This window comes from Drosophila willistoni, chromosome 3R (genome assembly GCF_018902025.1).
Source record: "Drosophila willistoni isolate 14030-0811.24 chromosome 3R, UCI_dwil_1.1, whole genome shotgun sequence".
In the NCBI taxonomy this organism is placed as follows: Eukaryota; Metazoa; Arthropoda; class Insecta; order Diptera; family Drosophilidae; genus Drosophila; species Drosophila willistoni.
This window is the reverse complement of record NC_061086.1, coordinates 32,417,986-32,444,843: the sequence shown is the minus strand read 5'-3', so window position 1 is coordinate 32,444,843 and position 26,858 is coordinate 32,417,986. Positions and strand designations below refer to the sequence as shown.

Genomic DNA, 26,858 nt, shown 5'->3' with positions numbered 1-26,858 from the left:
ATTCATTTTTTTTTACGGTTTTTTCTCTTTTAAGTTTTAGGTGCTATGACAAAAACTGACGGGCCAATTTGGCGGCTTGTGTTGGCTTTTGTTAAATTTCATTGAATTATTTAAGCATTATTCAATTACTAAATTAAGTAACGCTGTAACATGTGTGTGTGCTTTACCGAGTTTTCTTTGTGTGTTTGTTGTGTGTGAGTCTTTTTCGAAAACATTTATAAATATTAGTTATACATATATATATATATATATATGTATATGTACGTAGTTATCGTTGAAATCAATCAATCAGTACAAAATACAATTCTCTGAAAATTGAGAACCCATTATGGGCTCTCCTCCTTGGGTTGTTTGTTGTTGTTGAATGTTATATTGAATACCCCCCATTACATTTGGATAATTGTGCGGCGAATGGAGCTCAATTTGTGCTATGTATCTAGGATAGGAGCTGCGTCGTCGTCTTCGTCGTCATCTTCATTGTTCGCGTCATAATCTGGTTGTGGCTTATTCACTTTCTTCATCCTATGCTATCAGCTCTCGACCGTCGTTGAGGACACGCTGTGACTAGTGGTTAGCAAATGCTCAGGAATGGGTATGGGCTGTGTGCGAGCTGGTTGCTTCTTCTGAAATAAATAGATACATAATTATTAATAGGTTGTTGCTTTTTGTTAGAGATATGTGTGTGCATACCTTCCGCCTGAAGGGGAAACAACCCGCCTTGTCCGGCTCTGGTACTGCATTGATCTGCAAATCTGGCGTTGGGCATTCTTCGGAACCGAAGACATTTAGTTCGCGAAAACATTCAGTTTCCATCATTTCATTCTGCCATGAAATGGACACAGAACCAGTATTGAATTTCGTATAGAAATTGGTGTCGGATTCATCGATATTGACGCCTTTGACTGTGGAGAACTGTTCAATATCGAGCACATCTTTGGCATATACGGCATGTGGCTGCAAATTGACCAAAGAAGAATTAGAATCAAATCTGTTTAAGGTGGGTGGGGTGGGGTGGGGGGATAACAACTTACGTCTGGCACAAAGGGCGGCTCTAGCATACCGGCCTCTAAGCGACGCCAATTCAGCTGGGTAGAATGGAAAAATGGATGTGCCATCACATCCTGAGCTCCCATGCGTCCATTGCGGCAACCCAAACGTTGTTTTATAGACTTAGCTAACAGCTGTTGGCACATTGATTTGGCTTCATCACTAAACTTGCTTGAATACTTTTCGGGATCCTCCTATTGAGAGTTAGAAAAAGATAAAGGAAATATTTAGCTTGCTTAAATTAAGGCGATTTGGATTATAATCTTACCTTAACACGCCTATCAACTTCCTCGCGCTTAACCTTCTCCTTGCGCATCCGAAATGGTGCCTGACCCTCAATCATTTCGTATAACAGGCAACCGAAACTAAACCAATCGGGGGAAAATGCATACTTCTCATTGTCGATAACCTCGGGTGCCATGTAGCCTAATAAAAATTGAAATGAAAAGGTTAAATTTCTCTCAGGTTCCTTTAGGTGAGTCTATACGGATACTTACCCACAGTGCCCACTCGTCCTCGTACCATTTCACCTTCGGGTATCTCTACAGCTAAACCCAAATCGGATATTCGCACATGACCATGATCATCCAAGAGGATGTTCTCCGGCTTGCAATCCCTATAAACAATTCCCTGCTTATGCAGATGCTGCAGCCCACAAGCCACTTCGGCGGCATAGAAACGTGCCCGTTCCAATTCAAATCCAGGCTCTCCGCCCATATTGTAAATGTGAAATTTTAAATCGCCGCCTGCGAAAAAAGGAAACCAAATGATTTCGATTGTGAATTTCAAACAATATGCCGCCTTCCCCCGCGCTAATCCCCGCCTCTGCTGTGTGCTTGACAGCTGTTTTCAAGTCCTACGACTTGCTGAGCTTAGCATTGACTGACTGACTGACTGACTGACTGAGTGGCTTTTGTATTTAAATTGAATTAGGTCGCTCTGAGAATTGAATCGGGCATTGAGCACAGCGACAACTTTCGCTGATGAGAAGAGAAATTTAATTAAAATGACAATTCAATAATGGACACATGAATGGATGGATGGATGGCTAAATGGTTGATTCGTTATCATTGTAATGAATGAACGTATGCCAATTTAAATTTCCATTCTATATACATATGTATGCGTGTGTATATAGATGAAAGCTAAAAGGATATGTGAATGTTGTTTGACCAGTAAATAGACTTAATTAGCTCAAACAATGTGAGGAATGGCAAATCAAGTTGAAGGTCCTTAGTTTAGAACACTTTTTCAATGATTCTATGACTTGACTGTTCTTGAGTTGGTTTAAAACAACCAATTCCAGTTTGTGGAATTAGATGCAACTAATGTTAAGTATCCCTCATCCGTCTATGGGTCTATACTTGTTGTTTGTTAATTAATCAAAGTACAAAAACAAAAACTCGCCTTCAATAGCCCACAGTAATGAAATTCTGGTTATCGAAGCTTACAATCAAACAAAGGGAATCAAATCAAATCAATGAAATTGGCAGTATTCCATATTCTTGCATGCTCACTAGTTGGCTCGCCCGCAGCTTTTCAATATGACAGGAACTATGTACACTGGAGAAGCACAACAAAAAACAAAATGCCTGTACACATACCATTCATTATGGTCAGCACCAGGCAGAGGGCATCTTTTGTCTCGTAGGCGTAGGCCAGATTGACCACGAATGGCGAGTTGATTTTTTGCAAAATCTGCTTCTCGATAAGGACCATCGATTCGCCCTTGCGTTTCTTGATGCGTTTTTTCTCCAGTTTCTTGCACGCGTACATTTTACCCGTGGCACGAACCTGTCAAAAGGATTTGAACGAAAGTACATATATAAATGTGTGAGCATGGGTGAGCTTTTGTTCTTACCTGACAGGCGCAAACTTCGCCAAAGCCTCCTTTGCCCAGAACACGATACATGCGAAACGTTTTGTATGTGATTGGCTGTGCCTCCAGCCACTTCCACTGCAAATAACTAAGGATAGAGAGAGAGATGTGAGTGGATTGCTGAGTCTTACTTATTGGATAACATACCGATAAAAGTACATGGAATTTTCAAACTCCCTGAATGGTTCACCGGCCAGAAATGCTTTCACTGCATTCATACACTGGGCAAAGATATCCTTGCCGCCGCTGTTTAGTTTGCTACGCACTTGCGCAATGAGATCATCGTTCAGCACATCCAAAACGAGTTCATCCCCAGATCCGGCAGTGCCCTCGCCTTTCTTGGATGCTGTGCCTCCCTCATCATTGTGGCTGCCCTCGCATTCAACGCCCTCGTCGTCACCTTCGCCATCGCCATCGCCGTCACCATTGCCATTGCCGTTGCCGTTGCCATTACCATTTCCAGTTGCATCGTCACCGTTGTAATGCCTTGTATCAACAATTTTCTCATGATTATTGTGGCTGTTGTTAATGTTGTTCAATTTATTGGCGGTGGTTTTGTTGCAGTGTTCAGTCTCAGCAGTTTCAGTTGGATTTGGATTGGCATTGCTACTTTTAAGCCGCAGCTCCTCCTGTGTCTCCGCATCCAGTGCATCGCCTCCTCCTCCCCCGCCATCACCGCCGCCGTTGCGCAGCTCCAACTGTGGCTCAATGTCCAGAAAGCGACGTCCAATGTCATGGCCAATGAATATCCGATTCACAATATACTCGATTTCATATCTACACAATAATAATTGGTTGATTAATCAATTAATTACGGATTGACGGGACGGATTTCATTTTTACTTCACTTACTTCACCACCTGATCTAGAAAACTAATGTAGCGAAAATAAATCGGCCTTTTGTTCTCGCAGAACTGACGAAAGAGCTCACGACCAATGGGCTGCTGATCTATCACGTATCCATAGCTTATATCTGCAATATATTGCCAAATCGATTGAATTAATTGCCCTAATGACCATTGGTCAATCAATGTGGTTTTACCTAATTTGTCTTTCAGATTGATGCACTGCGATATGTGTGGAAATTGTAATATTTTTCGCCATTTTTTACTTTTTCCTTTGTTGCTGTCGGAACCGCCTACAAGAGAAAAAGATGAAATAAAACACAAGTTAAATATATATAATTCTTAAGCCGATTTATATTTCTCCTCTTAGATCTCAATAATAAGTGACCATGCCCCCATCGATGTCAAGAGTGATTTAAATAATATTTCAATTGAATTTGCTCTTCATTGTGAACTGACCAAACCAATAACTGACACTTGACACTTGTAATGACTGGTGGCAAAAGGTCGAATGAAGTGTAGATGCTAGGTAGGGAGTAAAGTGAGCATTGTTGTTGGTGATTGTTGGTGTCTGTACCCTTGATTGCCACTTCTACGTACATACGTACATACCCATCTACCTTCTCTCCTACATACACTTAAACATACCTTGGAGAGGCATGTCTCTGTCTGGTTTAACGTCATCATGCTGGCAACAAGCCATAAAACAATATTTCCAATGGGGAAATGTGAACAGAAAATTGCATTGCATTGCAATTTTACTAGTTTTTTTGTGAAATGTGCATCTAGACTCGTCAACAAGGTTGGGGATTTATTGATTTATTTTGGAACTAAAATAAATTTAGTTACAGTCATTGATTGGATTCGCTGAAACCATAATCCAAGGCAAAAAAAAAACTAAAAATCTATAAAAAAGACAAAGCAGAATTTTAATCTCTAAAAATTGTTTAGATGGCTTCAAGTTCTAAACTTAACTTGGCTTAATATTGTCTGTTTAATATCTTGATTGGCAAAGACCTCCAAATGCGGCAAACTGCAATCTCCAATTCACATTAAGATCGGCTGTTCGTTCGCCTTTCAATTTCATTTTAACTCACTTCATTTCATTTCTTGAGCAACTGACCGCTCAAGCGACCCACCGAACCGCCTTAACAAAAGCCTCATTACACTGAATAAATCACTTTATCAACTGGTGCGCGCCTCTCTGACCTCACTCTCCACCGTTGTCCTGATGACTGTTCGCTCTTGGTCTGTCGATAATAGTAAAGCCATAAAATGTAACAAGGAAATTAAGTACATGATGTCCAGAGACGCGGAGAATGTAGAGAAACCAAGCGGATGTTTCAAGGAGCATAAATGTCAAAAGCAGTCAAATCAAGTACAAAATGTTGAAGAACTTTTCTACAATGTAGTTGAGAGAAAGAGAGGCAGAGAGAGAAAGAGAGAGAGAGAGGTAGAGTCGAAGAACAAGAGATAGAGCTTGGGCCAGTTGAATTTTTGCCCTTTAATGGTGTGCTCTGAAAAGTATGCTATACTTTCCAACATCTCTTTTTCCGTCTCTCTCTCTCTAATGCCACTCTGCCCACTTGTGCTTGTGATAAGGGGCGTGGCACAGCAGCCATAAAACCCATGTGGTAATTGTACTTGGAAAATTTTCACATCTGTGGTTGCTGGCAATTTCAGAGCAGCGATAGAAAGAGACAGGGAGAGGAAGAGGAAGAGAAGGAGCGAAAAAGCAGTTGAAGTTGAATTTTGAAGATGAATGAAAGTGAATAATCATCACACATGTCTGCTCAGCAGCATTAAGCACTTATTCATATTCCTATTCCATGGCCAAGTCCGCTTGCTTTCTGACTGGCAACAGTCGCAAAAACATTTGTTCAATTTAAAGTTTCTCTCTCTCTCTCTCTCGCTCTCAAAAACTTCTAACTCAACTCAAGCCCAACAAGCCGAAGTTAGTTGGTTGGGTTCTGAGCTGAGCTGAGCTGAGTGAGGAGCATTTAATTTAGTCTCACAGCGCAAATATGCAAAAATGAACTTTAAAAGAATAAACTTGTCCAACAACGAGCAACTCGGCTGGCTTTACCTGCTTCTGCAGCTCTCGTCGTACTGGCTAAGTGAGTGAGTTTGTTTAGCTTTTGCCTTTAACTTGCCAAAGAAGAATTAAGTTTGTTGCCTTAAATAAAATTACCAACACAAAGTTATATAGAAGTCCTAGTCCAAATGAAAACCCAAAGAGAAAGAAAGTTTCTTCGTTGCGTGGGCTGCCTACACACGGTTGACTTGGGGTGGACTCTGTCAGATTCGTTCGTTGGCAAGTTAATCAAAAGTAACAATTAGCTGACAATACTAAGCGCTAGAGCAAATACTTATTAAATGTTTGTATACATATAGACGGATTAAGGTACGAAATGGTAACGAGAGTTGAAAAGTTAAGGGACTATTACAAATACTTTAGCAATCGCAGCTTAATACGATCTGGAGATAGTTTACTAGAATTTTATAAGAAAGATAAGAATTTTCAGAATGAGTAACAATTGGAAAGTAAGACTCTTAGGTGTGTCAACTAAGCGTATACGCAATATTTTATATATGCAGATGAGAAAACCTTTGGCTTGACTAATCAGAATGACCATTTTAAATAGTCCTTTGACTAAAGCAACTCAATTTACCACAAAAGAAGAGAAAAGGGAGCCCTCAATAGGGCAAAGCAAACTTGAGAATATACAAAGATAACATACATAAATTAAATAGAATTAATTATATTTCATTTATGAATGGAAACCATGAGAGTTTTGTCGAATGAAGTGATGAAAACCTTTTTGCTTTGAAGATGAAAACCTTTCTGCCATAAGTTCTTTTTGTAATTATACACGGAATATTATTTTTAAACCTTTTTATGGTAGTTCTTATCAGATGGTAACGGGTTGCCAATGCCCAACTGACTTCTCTTTCTGCTACTTTGGTCCATCTGGGCGATGTTGGTGGAAAACTACAGCCCTATCCGACGACCATCATCTTCTCGTCCCTCTCCCCCTGCTACTTCTATGCTGTTTCTTTTAGGTTTTGGGAAAAGTTTTTGTAAACTTTTTGCAATTATTAGACGAAGCGTAAAAACAGACGCAACGGCACATTTCAATGAGATGATACACCCACACACACACACACACAAACAGAAACACGCACACAGAGGGACACATGGCTAAAAAGAAAAGCGGAAAAACTTGTCCAATAGAAGACAATAGTAGAAATAACATGGGCAAAGAAATACAAGAGCAAAAAGTCAGTAAGTAAACATTTTCAAAACAAATAAATCGTATTATGCAATTCTTTTATTTATATCGACTAGATGAGAAACGTGCGTCGTGTGTGAATCGCAAAGAAACACAACAACAACAACAACAACGACGACACAAAAAAAAGAGCAATAAAAACTTATTAATGAAGCCATGGCAAGGCTAATTTGTGGTCGATGGTTCCTCTAATTAAAACCAATCAACAAGAAAAATGGCGACTACTTTTCCACTGTTCTTCGCTTCTCATCTCTCCAGCATTCTCTTCTATCCTGTCAAGTGGCCACAAACTGCAATTTGTCAGTCTTACTTAACCGAAACGAACCCAAGCAACTTATATTGACCGCAACGGCTTGGGATGTGAGTGATGCAATGAGTTGTATAAAGGAAAAATCTTTAATTTATGGCTCAACAAGTTGTCACTAGATTAGGACATGCTCAGAAAACGATGCTCCTCATTGGCTTGGAATGTGGAAAATAGAGATTACAATTTACATTGAACATTCTTCAATTTATTGCCATGCATTAAAACTTTTTTACTCCCCCATTATGATCAATTTTCCCGCTGGACGCCAGAGAAAGTATATGGATATAATTTGTAAGTGTCAAGTTTTGTCGCCGTCGCCGCTGCCGCCTTTGCTCCAGCTAATCCAACATTTTCGGGATGGGGATGCGGCAGTTTTTCTTGGGGTTTTTTGTATAATTTGATGTCATTTTTCAGCTGCTGGTCACCAACAGTTGTTAACTGCAATTATTTATTGTCCACTGTTTATTTGGACCCAAAATGACACCCAGTCATAGGTCCTAAGCTAACTGTGTGTTAATCAGCAGCAGATGCCCCTATAAGGAGCAGAGCACTGCGAAAATGAGATAGGCTTGTAAAAAAAGATACAGAATTGCAAGAAAATGTTATCCTCTTTTTCTGTAGGTTAACTGAATGTACACAATTATCTCTCTAAAAATACGTGATTTATAAATATTTTTCGGTAACTAAAGTTCACATTAATAAATTTAATATTTCTTGGAATTAAAAAATAAATATGTTCAACAAATTTTTCAAGCAAATTGTTCTGGGAATTTATTTCGTTTCAAGTTGTAAAATTTGTTTTTTTTTTTTTTGCCTTTTTCAGTTTTTATAGTAGGTCTAATTACTGAGGACATTAAATTCATTTTCAAACAGACATTTATATTTGTTTTTATTTAATCGTTGAATGCGCCGCTTCACGACGATAACAAGCCATAAAATAAACAAAAACAAAAATAAAACAAACATTAAAATGTTTTATTTTAAACATCATAAAATGTATTTCAACTGAAATTTTGAAATCAAATAAAAATTCCATGAAAATGGCTAAAATGTTCAATATGAATAGGAACTGGAACTGGAACTTGACTTAGTCAGTAACATCATCGAGACGTCAATGATTTGTATACAGCCCATTTACCTACAGCGAAGCGCGCACATTAAATTAATTATTACTGTTAAAAAACCATAAAAAAAGAGCAAAAAAATAACAATAAAAAGCCATAAAAGTTACGCCGTCGGCTATCGAAAAAATTTTGATTGGCAGTCGCGCAACGTATTTTTATTTCCATATTAATGGAAAGCATTGACGTGAGGTAGGGTGGTAGGAGGTGTGGGATGGTGGGGAGGGGAGGGGTCGTGTAGTACACACACATCTATAGATACAAGCTTGGTGGGTGGTCGGTAAATGTATGTATGTATGCAAATGTAGGTTTGATTGGTCAAGGTGGCCAGCATCCCAGGACATTGTCCATTAAGGTCATCATTCAGAGAGGATGGTTTTCTTTTTTTTTTTGCGCCATCGGAATGTTCATAATTACATTTTAAATATTCATTCAACTGCAGTTCAACGACAACGATGAGGCACACGCAACTAATTAATAGAATGAGCTATTAAATAATTACCATGGCAAGGTAAAATGTGGGAATCACGCATACGCCACCATAGCCAACGATCTTGCTGTCTATATATACATAAGTACTATGTACATTTCCATGCCATGTATATATATATATGTGTGTGTGTGTGTCTGTGTGTAGACAATTAATCGACAGTAAAAGTCGTAAAATGCAATTTATTACAGCAATAGAAATGAAGCAGAGCGGAAGTAGCAAATAATCAGCAGATATCGGAAATGTATGTAGAAGAATATTGAAGTAAGTTGGAATCACAAGTCAGACAGAATTAATTAACTTTAACGCATATTAACATTGAGGCAGGGCCAATAAAACACAGAGAGACAAAGACAGATAAATGGCCAGAATGACACAAAGAGAACGAGACAGAGCGAGAGAAAGAGACAGGAGGCATAGGCAAATTTCAAAGACGAATTGCATAGAGATGTAGTCGAATGGCAATAAATATCTCACAAAATGACATTAAAGCAACTAGAAAACGTATACAGAATTTTAGAGAAACAACCCAACATAACGAATATTAATACAATTTAATGTGCAAGTTATAAACTTAATTAAATCAGTGCTTGCTTTTAGTAAATTATTGTATTCTGCTTGACATTGCATATTCTTGCAGGTAAACAGAAATTGAGATAAATAAATTCTGAACTTCATATTTCATTTGATGAATTATATTTATGGGCATTGCTTTTAAAATTTGTAACTTTGAGACATGAGTTGATGATGTTTCTTTATATTCTTAGAGATCAAAGGTGAAAGTTATCGAATAACTCTCATATTAATCCATTTTCTGTAGAATAAAATGTACCTTTGAACAATTTTAAAGTATCGCCTACAAAAAGCATTTTAACTACACCTGTAAAAAATAAATAGAAGAAAATTACTTTTTATACTCATGCCTATGTATGTATATTGGTTGGATAACTACTTTACTCGCTTAAATCTGCTTCTTCTGGCCATGATTCTAAGGCTTTTGGTATCCATCGTTTGCCCTTTGGAAAATTTGTTTCGCTACTTGACCAATAAATGAACATAAACTGACTGGCAACCAAAGAAGAAGTACAACGGCAACGACTTACAGTTCACAGTTTTTATATGACGCACATGATGTCGTAAAACGCACAATAAACCAAAACGTTAAGATGCCCCCCGAAAAATAAGGGAAATGGCCAAACGTTCGTTCGGTGGCGTACATGGCGTATACGTTATGGCTCCCAAGCGGTTTACCTGTGGACCCGTTTGCCTCATATCGTAACAATGGGCTCTATGTTCACGTCTCTAACTAAAACTAAAAGAGAAAGAACCATTCTATATATTGTGCTGGTGGTGATGCTGGCTCTGGTTTGGCCATGGTTCTGACTCTGACTGGTCTAATGGCCAATATTAAAAGTTGATAAGCATTTTGGCTCCCTTTCATTCGAATGATTCGCTAGCCAAATTGCCAACAACAACAAGAATGAACTCTACGGATCTCTTTTAATTACACAGGCGAACGGAGTCTTTTGTGTGGACTGCAAACTGCAAATATTGACACAAACGACTGACATGGCATAAACAAAAGATACACCATGTATCTACATATATAAAAGCATGTACATATGTACACACATGTATATACAATGTACATTATATACCCTTTCAAATATAGTAGTTTCTGAATGCACAGAGAATACAACAACTAAAGCCCAAAGCATTGGGTAAATATACACAGCGTTTCCCTTCGCCGACGACGACCACCGACCAACGACCAACGACCAGTCAGGCATGCCAGAGTGTCCCGCTTCCAAATAACAACATTGCGGTTTGGCTTTTGTTTCTTCATCCATGCCCCAAGCATGTGGCACATGCATTATGCCACCATGTTTGCAACTGATTCAAAAATTGTGGTAGCATGAAAAGGTAATTTAATGAAGTCATCTAAAAGTCTTCTATTTGATGTTTTTAAATTCCATTTAAAGTCTGTGCAATTGTTTAAGAGTATTAAATCTTCGCCAGCGCCAAAGAGCAACTCTGACTTTGTATGTAGTTCGTTTTCAGTTTTTCTGTATGGTTAGTTGGCGCAATGCGCCAGCTTTTACATGAAAATGTTTTCCTTTTATTTGGTTTGCGAAAAAAGAAACGAAACGAAAAGAAAAGTCACAAATCTATATGAATTTTGTTATAAAATAGATTTTTCAAAAAGTTTCTCCACTCGTGTGTGTGTGTGTGAAACTACGTGACGCTTGTTGTAAATAAATGATGACAGACTGGAATGTGGGTGGAAATCAAAATTGGTAAATCAATAGAATTGAAATAAAAATTATATGATTTCTGAATTTCTTTGCTTTTCAATTTAAAGAGCAGCCCGAAAACGGTTTAGTGTAACAAATCAATTAAGATCAATCTACAGCTGAAATATTCAATATTGTAAAATTGTTTGTAACTGGATCTCATAATGTTGACTTGATTTAATGTTTTTTTCTCAGTCATCTACCTAATTGGACTTTTCTTCTAGACATTTCTTAGCACCTAATCCCATCATCTTTTCTAGCTACCCACAGTGAAATAACCTTTTAATTAAAGTGCTGTCTGGAAATTAACCGCTGTCTGTAGTTTAAGCCTCAAGCATTTTAATTCGTTGATTTATACTTTCCGTCCTTTCATTACTTCATCGCTACGTTTTTCTCCACTTTCGTTTAATCAGGTGGTCGGAAAATTTATGAAACTTGAAAGTTTTTAAAGCCTTTGGGGTGGGTGGATGTGTGGTGGGTGGTGGAAAAGCAGTAATCCAAACCAAGTCAAACTACCTTATTCGCCGCATTCAAGTGCATTTTCTCGTTATAATAATTTCCAGCCCCCACTCGCGTTGTTATTACAAAAATTGCACGAAAAGAGAAAATAAAAAATCGAAAGGAATAAGGAAAAACTCATATCCTACTCAAGAAAATTGTCGTTGCATGTTAGAGTGGGTTGAGCTTAGCTTTTGCACACACGAACACCGAGTAAAGTTAACTCCAAGGACTTCCTGCTGTGCCTGTGGCAGCTGCTGCTGCTGCTGCTGTTGCTCCTGTGACATTGTATTTGGAGAATATTTCATTTCCAACACTTACTGTTGAAATTTTAGAGAAATATACATTTTACCGGCAATTCGTTTGGGCCGGACCAGTCTGGATTATGGCAATGGGGTTAACATTAATTTTAAATGCTTAGCACAAATTGTTGGCCAATTATAATTATCGTTTTGAGTGCTTGGAAATTGTAATTACTTCAAACTGACATTTGTTTGCCTATAAAACTTTGCAATTAAATTTTTCTGATTGTGAGTGAAAAGCAAAAGAAGTTTTTCAATTGGCATAGTGGATTTCCGCCAGTTCTTCCGGCAAATGTTGACAATTATTGCCAAGTTTTTATCAAGAATATTATTAATATTATTAAATAGTAATTACTCGCGGAATTGACTATCTAAGGTTCAGTTAATCATTATAATAATTAGTATATGAACAGACTAGTAAGGATTTCCGTAAGACTCATCTCATTTCTGTTGTCTCGATTTCTATTTTATCTCCTCTCGCTTTTTGCCACTTGTCGTTGGTGTGGCAGCAATAAAATGATTTCAACAGTTTTAATCCTTTCATTTTTCTAGTATTTGCTTTCAACTTGCTTAATAATAACAAGCATCATTGGAAGCAGCTACAGAAAGTGCAGTTAATATTGTTGGCCAACTTGTTTTGAGACTCTTCTTGTCCGGCTGGCAATGATGTTGATTTATGTAGCTTGGGTTAATATTGATTTTGGGTTAAACAAGTTGAAATCGAAAACTGGCCATGAGCCAAAGTCGTGTCTATCCATTGGCTAGATAATTCTGCTGGTCTTTTTTTGCTCCTTAATGTTCTGCATTTAACCTTTTTTGCGTTGTTGTGAGGGTGGAATAGTTTTTGACATCTGTTCTCTGGGCATCTCTAATGAGCAACTAAAATTAATTCAGCACTCAAGCAGGCAAAAACAAATCCCACAATATAAATATGAACCAAGACTTGCTGGCCCAGTTGTTGTTTGTTGCGTATGTGTCAAGTTACGAGCTCATAATAAGCGCAAATATGTTGCAATAAACATAAAAGCCAAACAAAACGTCCAGAAAAAAACAAAACAAAACAAAAACAAGGAAAACACAAATGCTAACCAACAATGGAAAGGCGCGAACATGAAAATTTATTGTGTGTCACAGCAGAGTTATGAGAGAAAAAGGGGGAGTTGGTTAGAGGAGAAAGTAAGTAGAACAGAGATGAAAAGGCTATAAGGCTATATTCATTAAAACAAAAACCGCAAAACGGTAAATTGACGCAGCATAAAAATCAATAAATGTGTTAAATTACGGCGCTTTTTTATTCCAAGAATTGTATTAATCATACGCCGCGTGTGCAACACACAGTCAAGTTAAGAGAATACTCTGACTTTTCAATGCCAAGGATAACGAGTGACCAAAAGTTAGGGTATTAATAGCTTTGGTCTTCCCTGCATCAATTCAGAGCTGTTGTCATGGGCTCTGACCTTTTGATAAGTGACAGGCAGCGGCACGTGGATTTGAGAGGATAAGAAACAAAAAAGGAAAGGCAACACCAGCTTCAAACCAATATCAAAGGATCTCCTCCAACCATCTGAGAGGCATTTAAGATATTTGAGTGGTTGTTTTGCTTTTTGTGTTAAATTAATGCAATGCCGCAAAAGCAAAAATGTCCCTCCTCGAATGGAGTTTTAAGCGCAGATGCGTTTAGTTAGATTTTCTTTTTGGTTTGAAGTCATTGCACGTTTCACTAGCTAACGTAGAAAACAAAGAAAATACACAAAAACTGCGAAAAGCTAAAAACAATCAACAACAATTCGTAAAGTTCGAAGGGAAAATGCCAAAGAAACAAACTTCTTCTGATACAAAACTAAATGCAAAACAAAGCAGCAACACATGGCGCGTGTCTGGCATTACAACTTTTGCTCAAAGAGTAGTTTATACATAATTTAAATAATTCTTTGCCAAAACGTTGACAGTTCAAACGTGCTGCTACAATTTTTTTATTCACTGGCCATTAGGCCAACGCACTCGCTGCAGAGAGGAAGCTGGCCCCAGAAATCTCTAGGCCAGCCTTTTGCGAAAAAAGCCTTTTGCATTGCAGCTGTCAAAGCATTTGTCAAAATGTTGCATATTTCAACGTCAGTAAAATGAATTTCTTAAATGTTTTCGCCGTTACGCTTTGAATACTTCCAGGGTATTACCGAGTGTTTTGGACATTGTCCACTCTTTGCAAAAAGAAAACAGGAACTGTTAAAAGTGTTTATATAAATTAGGTTGAAATAATTTACACATTGGTCTTTATTTCAGTAAAGATTTTCAAAAGAATATTGACATAGGAGATATCCAGAAACCGATTCTTTAACTGAATATGTTTTTTTTTTACTTTTCTTTGTACTGCAAACCCACACGCACACACAAACACACACAGAGACACAACATGCAGTTGGTTATGTCTCGCCAAACTAGTTTGTCATCTAATTGCCTTCCTTTTTTTTTTATTTGTTTAAAAAAGTATTTAGTTGCAATGAAAAATGTTGTTGTATGTATGTACATGAAACACTCGGTTAGAATATGTTTTTTTTTTTTATCTGCTAAAGGCATAAATATATACGTCTAAAGTTAAAAACTTTGATTACTGTATAAATTAGTTTCCAATGGTTAAGGATTAAATATATATATGACATTTATTTTGCAAAAAACAGAAAACCATACATTTAGCTTTGTCCCAGTGGTTGCTAATGACAATTATCCATTATTATCATTATGACTATTATTATTTTTGATATACTATTGGATTAATGTTGATAAATATCTAATAAGTATGTTATCAATGTGTGTCTACTGGATGACAGCGGCAAGCTGCTGTTTGGCTGAGTTATCAGCACACAAAAGTAACACAGGAAAGGGCCTTGTTTTGATATGGCCATGTTGATTTTTTGATGGCCTTTGCATAAATTATACCCTTAAGCTAGTAGAAAAGTGACGAAAAGTGCACTCAAGCGTTTTATGCCTCAAGGTTATAACAAAGGCAAAGCCAGATAGAAACATACAATTCAGAATTCGAAACATAAACAAGCAAGAATATTAATAACAATAACAAAAAACTTAGCAACAATTATTCTCAATCTACGCCAATTTGACAATGCTCATTCATATATTAAAAGACCCAAATGCAAACGCGATTAGATATATACATATATTATATGTATATGTCGCCTGTATCTCAATACAAATCAATTAAATCGGACAATTTTCGTATTGTTGCTTTGTTGCTTTGTCGCTGACTTGACGGCGCATGCGAAATTGTTATAAATTGCCACTGCGACTCCTTTATATACATATAAGTATATATATAATATGTATGCTCTATGGTTTGGTTTTGTCTGTGCGACGTTTCGATTGAATTATTTATGAATGAATTTTATTAGTTGCCCTCATTGGCAGCTCATCAGTGTCCGCGACTTGACACTAATTGCGGCAGAGTCGAGTCGTCGTACAGATAGACAGACAGACCGTCAGATAGCCAAATAGTCAGAGAGTCAATTAAATGCGCTACATTTTATCCAAAACATTTTAACAGATTTCATTTGGGCAGCAGCAGCAGCTGACTAGATATACACACCTACAGCCAGTTAGACAGACCGACAGACAGACAGACAGACAGAGAGACAGACCGATGGCGACAACTAACCAAAAGTCGATAAAAATGAGTACACAGATGCCGCATTCCCACGTTGAATGTTGGCCCCCGTTTCGGCCCGTTTGTGTTGATTCAGCTCAGTTGACAGCTCTACAAGCCGTTTGATGTTTGCTTTTGCTGCTGCTGTTCAATGCATTTGCATTTTGCCTTATCATAACAGAAGATTTATTTATTTTTTGCCTTGATTAATGACTCCAACAGGTTCAATTTCTCCTTTATGCTGCTACGCACTTTCTCTAGCCTTTTACCAATTTTGCATGTCTAGTTAAACGAATTTCGGTTGAAAAATGAATGCAGTCAAACAGCATAAGCAATATACAAACTACCAACCGATTGCCGGGATTACAAACTATTGACCAAGCATATAAATGAGATTTTCCAAAGAGCGAACACCAGATATGAGAAAGATTGATGCACTATGTATGGACAGAGAGGAGGAGAGGAGAATGCAAGGCGTTGGCATGGTCTGCAAACTTTAAATAGCTTTTCTATATGTTTATAATCTATAGCAAGAGAAAAACACTTTGTAAACTTTCACCTACAGCAAATAAATGGCTTAAATTATGAGATTACAACACTCTCTCCCTCTCTTTCTTGTTCTCTGGTTAGAATTGTTCGATTGGCTTTGCTGCATAAATTAGATAACAGCCAAAGTGTTGGCCAATTTGAAATTCGCATTGAATATTTAATATATGAGTAGAATACAACAAACACATTTAATGAATGTACAATAAATAAATACAAACAGTTTGCTTAATTTGTATTTGAAAACATAAACATAAACGAGTCAAAGACTAATAACAATTGATAGACAGACAGCTGACAGTTAATTAAAACAAAAAATTAATTAAAAATGTTGTAAACATTATTCTTGATTGTTGTTGTTTGTTCATATGTGGATTATGATAAAACGTGATGGCTTATCAGCTTTTTGGCTCTCTGTCAGTACTCCGATCGGGTTATACGATACGCCTTTCTTATGATGCATTGCTATTTTTACAATATATAATGCTGTAAAGTGCAAACAACAATACATTGTCTAACCCCACCATCATATTCAGTCGCCCATCTTTTCTACTCCCATTACGACAGCTCGCTGTCAAGTAGCAAAGCAAATATGCAATGTGCAAAATGCATTGACAGCACCCTCAACAACAACAATAACAAAGACAAGAACAACAACATTATCAACGCTATTCTAATATGTCAAGCCGCTTATGCTCTCCGCTATATAATATGACATAAGAGTGATGCACGAGTGCTCGCATTCATGAAGAGAAAAGAACGTTAGGGACTGATTCTGCTTCTGACTAAAGTGGGAGTGGGAGTGGGAGAGGGAGTGGTTGTGGTTGGTTTACAATTGAACATTAAGCGCATTAGGCGAGATGTAAGCAGCAATTATAATTAAATTCGCATAATCAGTGAAAACCAGCCAAGTGCCAGCTATATGCATAAATACCTACATAGGCATCCAACATGTCGCATACATAATCATACTCGTACAAAGCACTCATACGCAGTGTTGTGCATGCTCAAATACCTAAACACGTGTGTATGTATGCGTGCAATTGCATTTACTATTGCCAAAATCCATATTGCATAACGAATTAATTATACATATATGTATTTTAGAGCCCAACTAATTCCCCAGATTCTTAGGAAGAAAAAGCTTGTGTGTTTATTATATGAGACATCCATGAATTCTTAGAACTTATCAATTTTTGAGCTTGTTCTATTTAGATTACTAGAATGCTAAAGATATTTTAGGGTGTTTTAAAATCAACAATACATTCTATTTAATGTTTGTTCCCGAATAAAAGAAATTTGTTGCAAAGTAAATCTGCAATTTACTTAAATGCCAATAAATTAAATGGGATTTCGTAAATAATTAGAGTTGTGTTTGCAACTCAATGGATGGAAGCTTAATTAACTTAAACAACCAAATACAATTTGCCTCTCTTATACATTGACTCGAGCAGCAATCGGTCACAACATGAGTTCTCGAAATGCTTAGTCAATGCTTATTTTGAGGCTGCCTCTGTGTTAGTAGTTTGTATTTATTTGTCATGAATTTAATTTGAGTCTGCCATTTGTATGGCCGTTTGTTGTGCCACCACATGGGACCAACGAGGCAGGCAACTAACCAAATCAAACAACTGATTCAAACTATTGCGGCAGCTTCAGCTTTAGCAGCAGCAGCAGCAGCAGCTCGTCAGCTCTAGTGGTAAAGGAAAATTTAATTGAAATTGCATTTTGCAATGGGCTTTTGTTATCAATAAATAAAATCAATTTCAACATTTTTCCCATTTTGCTTCTTCATCAGTTCTGTTCTTTATTGTAGCCTTTGCTTTGCTTTCTATTATATTTTCTATTTTTGTATTTCAGTTTACTTTTGGGATTGAATCTGATGGCAGGACCTTTCGTGTGGGCATTATTCTGTTCTGTTCTGTCTATGCTTATGAAGCTGCAAATGCAATTTAAATGCTAAATGGAAATCGAAATTACAATGCACACACACTAATATATATACACGCACACACACACACACACACACACACACAGAAACAGAGGCACAAGTTTAGCTGTCGTTGCATTTTATAATTGCTTTTAAGGCTCAGCGGATTTTACCTTTGGTTGACATTTATTTATTTATTTATTTGCCTTGGGGAATTGTTGTCGTTGTCGTTGTCGTTGACAACATTTGAAGTCTGCCTGCAACTGTTGCTGCAACATTTGGCAATCAATGAAGTGTAAAGATCTGCGTTACATTAGTAGAAATTAAAGCCGCTGCTCTGTTGTGGCATCACCTGGTGGTGTGTGTGTATAGTGTGTGTGTGATGCATATATCATAGTTGGATAATGGATGTCGTCTATGCTGCTGCTGCTGGTGAATTGAAATTGATATGCGAAACGCGGCTGAGAATCGCAAAATGACAACCTGAAATGCTGTCATTTTTATAAGGCAAAATTGCGCATACGACACGTTGTCACTCAGTGAGTTAGCAGCATAGAGAATTCCTCTCGCTTTCTTCATATATCACAGTGAACAAATTTTTGCTCTCACAGTGGTCTTAAATATTTTTTTCTTAGAATTCTCGTAGCAATTTTGTTTACTTTAGGTTTCGAATTCGGTTTAATGTTTGTGTTTAAGATCATTATGTGATGTAGAAAGTTATATTTTGTTTAAGAGATTTACTCTAATGTAGAATACTTGACAGTTTGTGACTTCATTAAAATAATCACATAAGATTAAAGACAAAATATCATAGAAAAACTCTAAAATAAACGAATCCTGTTATGCATAAAGTCTAAATAATTCATTGGCAATATTTATTGAATTTTTTGTGAATTATTTATCACTGCATAGCAGGCAATGTGCATTCGACATACATATGTAGGTACATATATAACGTATAACTCACTTTTCTTTCATCAGCAAAAAATTTTCACTACGACACTTACATTTTCATGGCAGACGCAAGCATAAAATCAGCCATCATATAAAACACGCCCCGAAAAACAAAAAAAAGGAGATCTAGAGTGACTAGGAAGTTACTGGCATTCTCTTACTTTCTTTGGTTCTTTGCTTTTGTTTTTGGTTTAAGCCGTGTCTCTTTTTGTTTCTGGAATTGTTGTTATTAAAGTGCTCGTAAAACATCAGGCGACAGCGCCTAAAAGCAAGCAACACGCACTGAACTGGACTTGAGGCCCATCAATCATAGGAAATCCTTGAAAATGTGGATGGATGTTGGCTCCCTTTGCTGCTGCTGCTGCTGCTTAACAAAGACAAATAAGCAAGTTATCTCTCACTGACTACCGCCTCCTGTGAGCGGCTCTTGTTGTCTATTGGGTTTTGTCTGGCATTTTTGGATACAATGCTTCATATGAAGCAACGTTGTTGCCACGCCGACAAATTAATCACAGTCTGCCCTTTTTTGTCTTGGCCTGCCTTGGCTAAAATCCTTTCTCACATCACTTTTTGACTTTTTCGCAACGCTTAATTTATGAGTCTGGCACGCTTGTTCGTTCGTTCGTTCGTTTGTTTGTGCTCTGTTGCAGTCTCCATTCTTCTAATAACAACAATAAATATATGCATACATAATAAATATAAATTAATATTCAACATTTCGTTCAAAAATTGTGTATTTGCCTAGCCATATAAATAATGCACAACAAAATAAAATTAAGCAACAGAGAGTGAGAGAGGGGAGAGAGACAGGGAGAAAAACATTAATTGTCAAAACAATCAATAAATTTGCTTTATGGCCTCCAATTTCTATTCGCTGCGGGCTCGTGGCAAGCTAATGGCGCTTAAGTTGATTTGCTTATCCGCCGGTCTGGTCAGATGCTATTTGCCTCAAACATTAAAACAGTAGCAGAAACAGCAGCAGCAGCCAAAAGTCGACGTCGACGGCGGCTTCTTTTGTTTGATTATTATTTTTGGGCAACAAAAGTGAATAGATTGAATTTACACACACACACACACACACGCGCACTCCGATTAACATTTCGTGGGTAGCATATGAAAGATAAGGGAGAGAGGCAATTTCACATACTTATGCGAGGGTTGTTCTTGATGTAGCAGAAACAATTGAAATGAATTGAAATGACAGTCAATCATACAAATGCATGTTTTGTGAAGAACTTTTGGTTTAAACTCAAACTCATAGTGATTTGTCAGTCTTTGTCTAGATGACTTTACAGAGAGAACCCAATAAACACTTGTATTTCACATATTACGTATACGCCAACGAGTTGAGAGCTAAATATTTCGATTAAATATTCATTTGCTGACGCAGCAGCAGCAGCAGCAACAAAGTGAGCGTCGTCACTGAAACATGCGATGAGGTCGTCGTATCGACATTTTCTTGTTATTGTTATTATTATTAATAAATGTGTTTTTTTTTTGTTTTTTTTTTGTGGTTGGTTTAAGATTTCTGTGTTATTTGCCGACGTCAGAGAACAATTTGCTTCTCATGTGCAAATAGAAGGCGGCAGCAACAGCAAGCCCCAAGAATAACATCAATCCACACAAGGGGCTACCGGGTTTCTTTTTTTTTTTTTTTTTGTTCGCCTTCTCTTGTTGATATTCAATTTTAAAGGCAATCTTCTCAATTCCCTCAACAGCAGCAGCAGCAGCGGCAGTGGCAGCAACAAGAAATAATAAATAACATTTTTTTTTTTGTTTTGTTCTCCTTTTCCAATAAGCAAATAAACTTTTAACATACAATACCTTGTGGGGGCTGGCATTTGGAATTAAGATTGTAGCAGACATACTCAGTTACCAATATTGGGAAGCAAACAAAAACAATTGAAGTTAAGGCCAACATCTAATTGATCATTAAATATTTTGCAAAACACTCTTAAGTATTTGAAATTGATAAATTGTTTAAGTTATTCGATTTCATAAGAGAGAGTGCAAAATATTCGGCATAATTTAGAAGAAAATCTCTGTTTTTTATGTCGTAGCAATGCCAATCAATATTACTTTATCTTTTATATGTATTTAAATCTTGGGGGATTGTTTTGCTAATCTGTTTGACATTAAAAGCTTTTTTATTGACAACGTTTTGCATATGATTAAAATCAACAGGGATTTTCTTGCAACAATCATGTGAATGATTCTCTTGCTTATCACATGACATTTGATGCCAATCAATGCTTGCAAGTCTTCAATTTGCGAAACAACAATCGTTTTGATTGCAATTACCAGACAAATAGCGGAATATCTGATGATGTTGCTTTCGTTTCGACAGCAAATTGGGTCACTGCATGGCAACAATGACAAGGCAACACAATGCAACACAAGGATGCATGAGAAAAACAGCTTCCCATTCGATTCCGTCATTGTGTATGCTACGTGCTGCAACTGCAGATAAGCAACCTCGAACCACGCACCGCAACGACAAGCAACCAAAAGCAACTGACTCCAACTGATAAGGCATAAGGCCCACCCCCCCAACTGGCAGGACATGGACATAACAACGTACCAACTAACTAATTAACCGACCGACCAACCGACCGACCGACCAACCAAACCGACATCAGCATGTTGATAAATGCCTGCAGTTAAGAAGAGAAACATACCGACCCACCAAACTGACGAGCTGACTGAGTAGACAGACTAGCAGTTACCTTTAATTAGAGCATGTGAGTGTGCGATTGTTGTGTGCCAGTATGTGTGTGTGTGTGTGTACACGCCTCCAAGCTGGCCAAGCTGGTTGTATTTCCTTTGTTAGATTGCGTGCGATAATTAACAACTAGATTCTTAACTGTTTAGCATACAACATAACTAAAGGCTTGTTAAGTCCGATAAAAAGAGTAAAAGCAACAGCCGACCAACCGACCACTCCAAATGAATTTGCGTGTTTTCTGCCGTTTTCTACTTTCTGCTGTTGCCCACGCGGCTTGTCCATGTGATGTCCATGCCCAGGCCCAGGCCGAAGCACAAGCCCAAGGCGAGTTGTTGACCAACGGGGCCAATGACCTGCTAGCTAGAACCCATGTAGGTGAATGGTAGGATGACTGGTGGGAAATTGCACCTGCAATAACAACAAAAGCAAAAGCCAAATGGAAATTAGGCTAGAGGAGCGACAAACGCTTTTACTCTATAATTAAAAAATTCGCCATGACAATAGACAAAAAAAAACAGACTTTGTGTGTGTTGAAACTTTCTTTTAATTAAGCGATTAGAAATTTAATTTCATAGTCCAAAGCATTTAAGCATTTGGGAGTATACAAGGACCCAAAACCTACTAGAAAAAGTTATGAATTATGTTTTAAAACAATTTGCTTAGTTTGGAAAGTTATTTGCTATAATAGATTCATTAGCTCGAGTGGCATATCATTCCAAACAGATGATAACCTAATAAAATCCTCACGGCACTAAAAACCCTTTCGAATTTAAAGTTAAAATTGATCAAGTTAATTAATTTGTGTACATAATTTTGCATTTTGTGTCAAGATAATAAAACTAAACTGCATTTGAGTCATGAACTTGGTCTAAAGGCTATTGGCTAATCGAGATTATGTTGAAGAACTTTTCATTTTAAATCTCGTTTTAGCTGCTGCAAAGGGGATTTCTTTTTCTTTTTCTTTATTTTTTTTTTTTAATACGCTATAAATTTCATTGTTTATAGATAGCCAAGCGCAGTGGGAATAACACCCAGAAGCAGCAGCAGCAACAACAGCAACAGCGAAGGCAAATTAAATTTTTCACTTCATTCTAACTATAAATGGTGTATGTAAGAGGGGCAGGGCAGGGCAGGGCAGGGGAGGGCAGGACGTTAGCAGGTGGTGGCGGGGGGCTTTGGAATTGGTATGCTGCTTCTGGCTCCATTTTCAGCTTCTCGAGCATAATCAGCATTATGGGATGGCATTAAGGGCGAAATTTATGCGCCGTTGGGCGACTGTTGGTCGATGTTGTCGTCGTCGCAGCTTTTAGTTTTATACCCTGTACTCGACTAGGTTAAAATGTTATATTAAAAGTCGACAAAATATGTTGCACAGTTTGCTAGAAGAGAAATGTTTTAAATTCTAAAATTCACGGATTAAACTTTTTCAGGTTTATTAAGGAATTTTCTATATTGTCGTGGACTTTGTTGAAATGTCAGCAGAAAACGGAATGATGCAACAAAGAGACTTTTGAATACAAAACTAGGGTAGGTCCAATTCTATATTGAAGTTTTTTTCTTCTTTCTTGCTGCTACGTCCATTTTAATGCGTTGTCATTTTTTAAATGCGCAATATGAAGAAGCAACAAAAGTAGCAGCATTAGACGAGAAGCAGAGCTTTGTGGCATGGAAAGAGAAAACCAACTAACAATGCAAACACAATGCCAAAGTTGAAAAGAAGATAATGGGATTTGAGCAACCATCTTTGAATTGCATTCAATTAGTCAACGCAATTGTTTTAAATAAACATAAAAAGATGCTAAAAATAAATATTAAGAAATTCTTTGACTGGGGCGTGGCTACATTATGTCGAAGCTTAGTATTGGCTATCGCCAAAAGGAAGGAAAAAAACACACACACTCACACACACATATTCATATCAAAAACGACTCTAATGAGTGTGTATTGGCGATAAGCGAGCAACGCCGCCGCCGCCGCCGGATCTGTGACGCAGTGCAGCGTCTGAATGACGTAGGCAATCGTCAGTTGACCCTGTGTGTGATCCCTTTGCATATGAGCGATAGAGAGCGACCACTGACAGCTGACATATACCTAAAAAAAAGCCACACCGCATTTCATGGTCAAATTCATATTTTAACAAATTTGTATCAAGCCCACAAATCATAAAGCTCGAGGACGCGAATAAATTTCATTTTCATGTATTTGCATCCTTTCGCCGTAACAAAACCAAGGGAAAAAGAAAATTCGACAATGCTTAAGCATAAAATTTAGCAATAACTTTTCCAAGCAGGCAGACAAAAGTGTAAGGAAACCGAGATTTTATGCGAATGGATTTTCTTGTTGATGCCAGCGGCTTCGGCTGTGGGTTCAAATGCTGCGATTTGATTTTATGGTATCTGAGTTCCAGTTGTTTCCTTGAATCTTAGGACTGTATAGAAAACTCAAGACTTCAAACTTAACTTCGACACTTGAAAAAAGGCAGGAGATCAAAGTTAGTCTGAGTTTAGAAGCAAACTACAAACATTTCCTTTCCGCTTTTCGTTAACGTGTCATTTTCGTACTATGCAATTGCCTCATTCCTAGTTCAAAGCCAAAGGAAAGTGTAGAGTTCTTTTTTCCAGCACAGTCTTTATTAAATATGGGAAAACAAACTCGCTTTTATTTTTCTTTTCATTTTTTTGTGGCTCGTAAAATGTATGGCTAGGCAAGTATGTATGCAAAGATATGATGCCCTAGGCAAGTAAAAAGGCATTGCGAAATATAAAAAAGACAAGCCCCTTTCGATTTACTCTCTTCCAGTTGCGCCTCCCGCGCGTTACCACTTTTTCCCATTGCCTTTTGCACATTCCCAAAGTCAACTCTAAAATATTACATTACTACAAATTGAAATTTTGTGCACGTTTCTGTCATTTAAATCTGTTGAGGCATCGACGGCAACGACAGCGGCCTGAACGAAACGAAAACAAATTCAAATGTATCTACTAGGACGTACATACGTACATACAAACCTACATAGGTAGTGTATGTCGAGAGCTTGGCAACAATAAAATAAACAACATCAAAATGAAATATTTGATTGTGCGAATGCAAAAGAATGGTCTATGCAATAACATCAAAGCCCACAGAATGCCACAAACGCGAGGTTAGCTCGAAAAGTATCAAATAAAAAAGCTGAACCATATTTCTTCTTTAGAAGTCATTTCCTTTTCATTCCTAAGAAATCTGGTTAATCTTAGAAATTCGATCTCTTTACAATCTTTTAGATATGTTTAGAACAGAAAAGCAATCTCTATTCCTTTTATGGCTTCGCTCTCGGGCGTGTGTATTGGAAAATTATTTTCTACTATGATGACCTTTGAGTCGATGCATAATTTTGCATAAATTTGTTGAATACTCTCAATCGCTAAAGTTTAACTTTTTTTGAATAAACAACAGAACAATGGCGCCCCCAACAATAGAAGAAGATGACACTGAAATTAAAGGGGCGGGGAGGGGAGCGGCGGGGATGCAAAGTCGAAGGCCAAGATAGGGGCTGATTGTATAAAGTTTTTTTTTTGGCATGAAAGTCCTGCAATTGAAGTGTGACCTCGATAAGGGAACATGGTAAGTGGGTTTTTTTTTCGAGACAGTCCAATAGAGCACTTAAAGCTTGTAACATGAACCATGAAAATGAATAAGTTGCTGGAGCGCAAACATTTAACGCTTCATTAACTTTAGATAAAGCACAGCTCCAGGCGTTTTCAGCTGCTGCTCCCTCCCTCTCCACTTTCCCTTTCAAAAGCCACGCGCAAAAAAGAGGAAACAACAAGCGAAATAAAAAAAAAGAACAAAAAACAAATACAAAAAAAAAACAAGTAAAGTAAATCTGACAATTAACATGCCCAACCACTTTGCGCTCCCCCGCATTCTCTCAAGGAGGAAAAATCGATGACAAGGTGACAACACTACAGCACGCGCCCCCATTTCATTTTGGGATGAGGATAAAGTTCGTACTATATAGTTTTTTTTTTTTTGTTGTTGGTCCTTAATTTACTAACACACTTGCACTTACCTTCTCTTGCTTTCAAGTAGACCGTATTGGCCACAATATTCTCTAATTCCATTAGTTCCAGGTTGGCGGTTTTTTAATGAATCCTTTGGCGCTCTTGAAAAAATTGTTGCACACACAACACGTCGCTCTCAACTCTGTGTTGCTTATTGTTGTTGTTCTTGTTGTTGTTGTTGCTGCTGTTGTGCGCCTGTAGAAGGATTGTGCTTTTGATGTAGATTCACTAGCTTTCCTTCGTTTGTGCTGAGCCTAAATTCCTTTTCCTTTCCTCTCTGGCTTCTCTCCTGTTGCTTTTTGGGCTGGCTTCTTTCTATTTCCTTCTTGGGCTTCTAAATTTGCAAGTCTACAAATGGTTGGCTAATAATTTTGAACCGTCGTCTTGGGTCCAGCGTTGTGGTATGTGAAAAATTTGTTATAGACACAGGCGTCATTTAGTTTCAAGGTTCGGAATTTGCAGAATTTAAAAAATATTCTTGCCGTCGTCGTCGTCGTCGATTCCACACAAAAGCTTTAGCTTGATTGAATTTCAATCAGTATGTGTGAGTGTGTGCGTGTGTTGTGCGTATGTGTGGGTAGTTAGTTTTCTGCCGCCTTCTACAATTGTATGGAATTTGATCAAAAGATTCTGCTGTAACGAAAGTATTTTGGGTAGAAGAAAAAAAAGGAAAAAATATATATGTTAGTTAATTGGATTAGGCATAACAAATTTCTAAATTTGTATAAAAAAAATTAAATTCATCTTGAAATCGACAGCTGAAAGCATTTGAATAAAGCTAATGAAACCACAAAGTCCTTACTCAAGCAGCTCAACCAAATTGCACATTGGGACTAAAGCAGCAGTAATGACTATTAAATTAACAATACTTTGTTCTTTATATACATATGTATGTATGTTTATATATAACAGTTATGTACGTCTTTGGGAAT

At 37.4% G+C, this 26,858-nt stretch overlaps 1 protein-coding gene across 1 annotated transcript; it reads right to left on the bottom strand.

Moving 5' to 3' along the window:
* Positions 1-237: 237 nt before the first annotated feature.
* Positions 238-26,557, bottom strand: LOC6649829 (G protein-coupled receptor kinase 2). The gene is made up of 11 exons (XM_002072234.4): positions 25,935-26,557; positions 3,969-4,064; positions 3,779-3,899; positions 3,074-3,703; positions 2,909-3,014; positions 2,652-2,841; positions 1,545-1,793; positions 1,316-1,473; positions 1,032-1,241; positions 691-954; positions 238-623 (listed from the first exon to the last, which is right to left on the bottom strand). The coding sequence occupies exons 1-11, from the start codon at positions 25,984-25,986 to the stop codon at positions 531-533; spliced, it is 2,169 nt and encodes a 722-aa protein (XP_002072270.1). The 5' UTR covers positions 25,987-26,557; the 3' UTR covers positions 238-530.
* Between the last annotated feature and the right edge of the window lie 301 nt (positions 26,558-26,858).

Excerpts from the sequence above, each read along its gene's own strand:
- LOC6649829 (XM_002072234.4), bottom strand. The coding sequence starts at position 25,986 with ATGGAATTAGAGAATATTGTGGCCAATACGGTCTACTTGAAAGCAAGA. Across the intron at positions 1,242-1,315 it reads AAGTTGATAGGCGTGTTAAG|GAGGATCCCGAAAAGTATTC; the intron begins GTAAGATTATAA and ends AACTCTCAATAG. Across the intron at positions 624-690 it reads GTTTCCCCTTCAGGCGGAAG|AAGAAGCAACCAGCTCGCAC; the intron begins GTATGCACACAC and ends TATTTATTTCAG.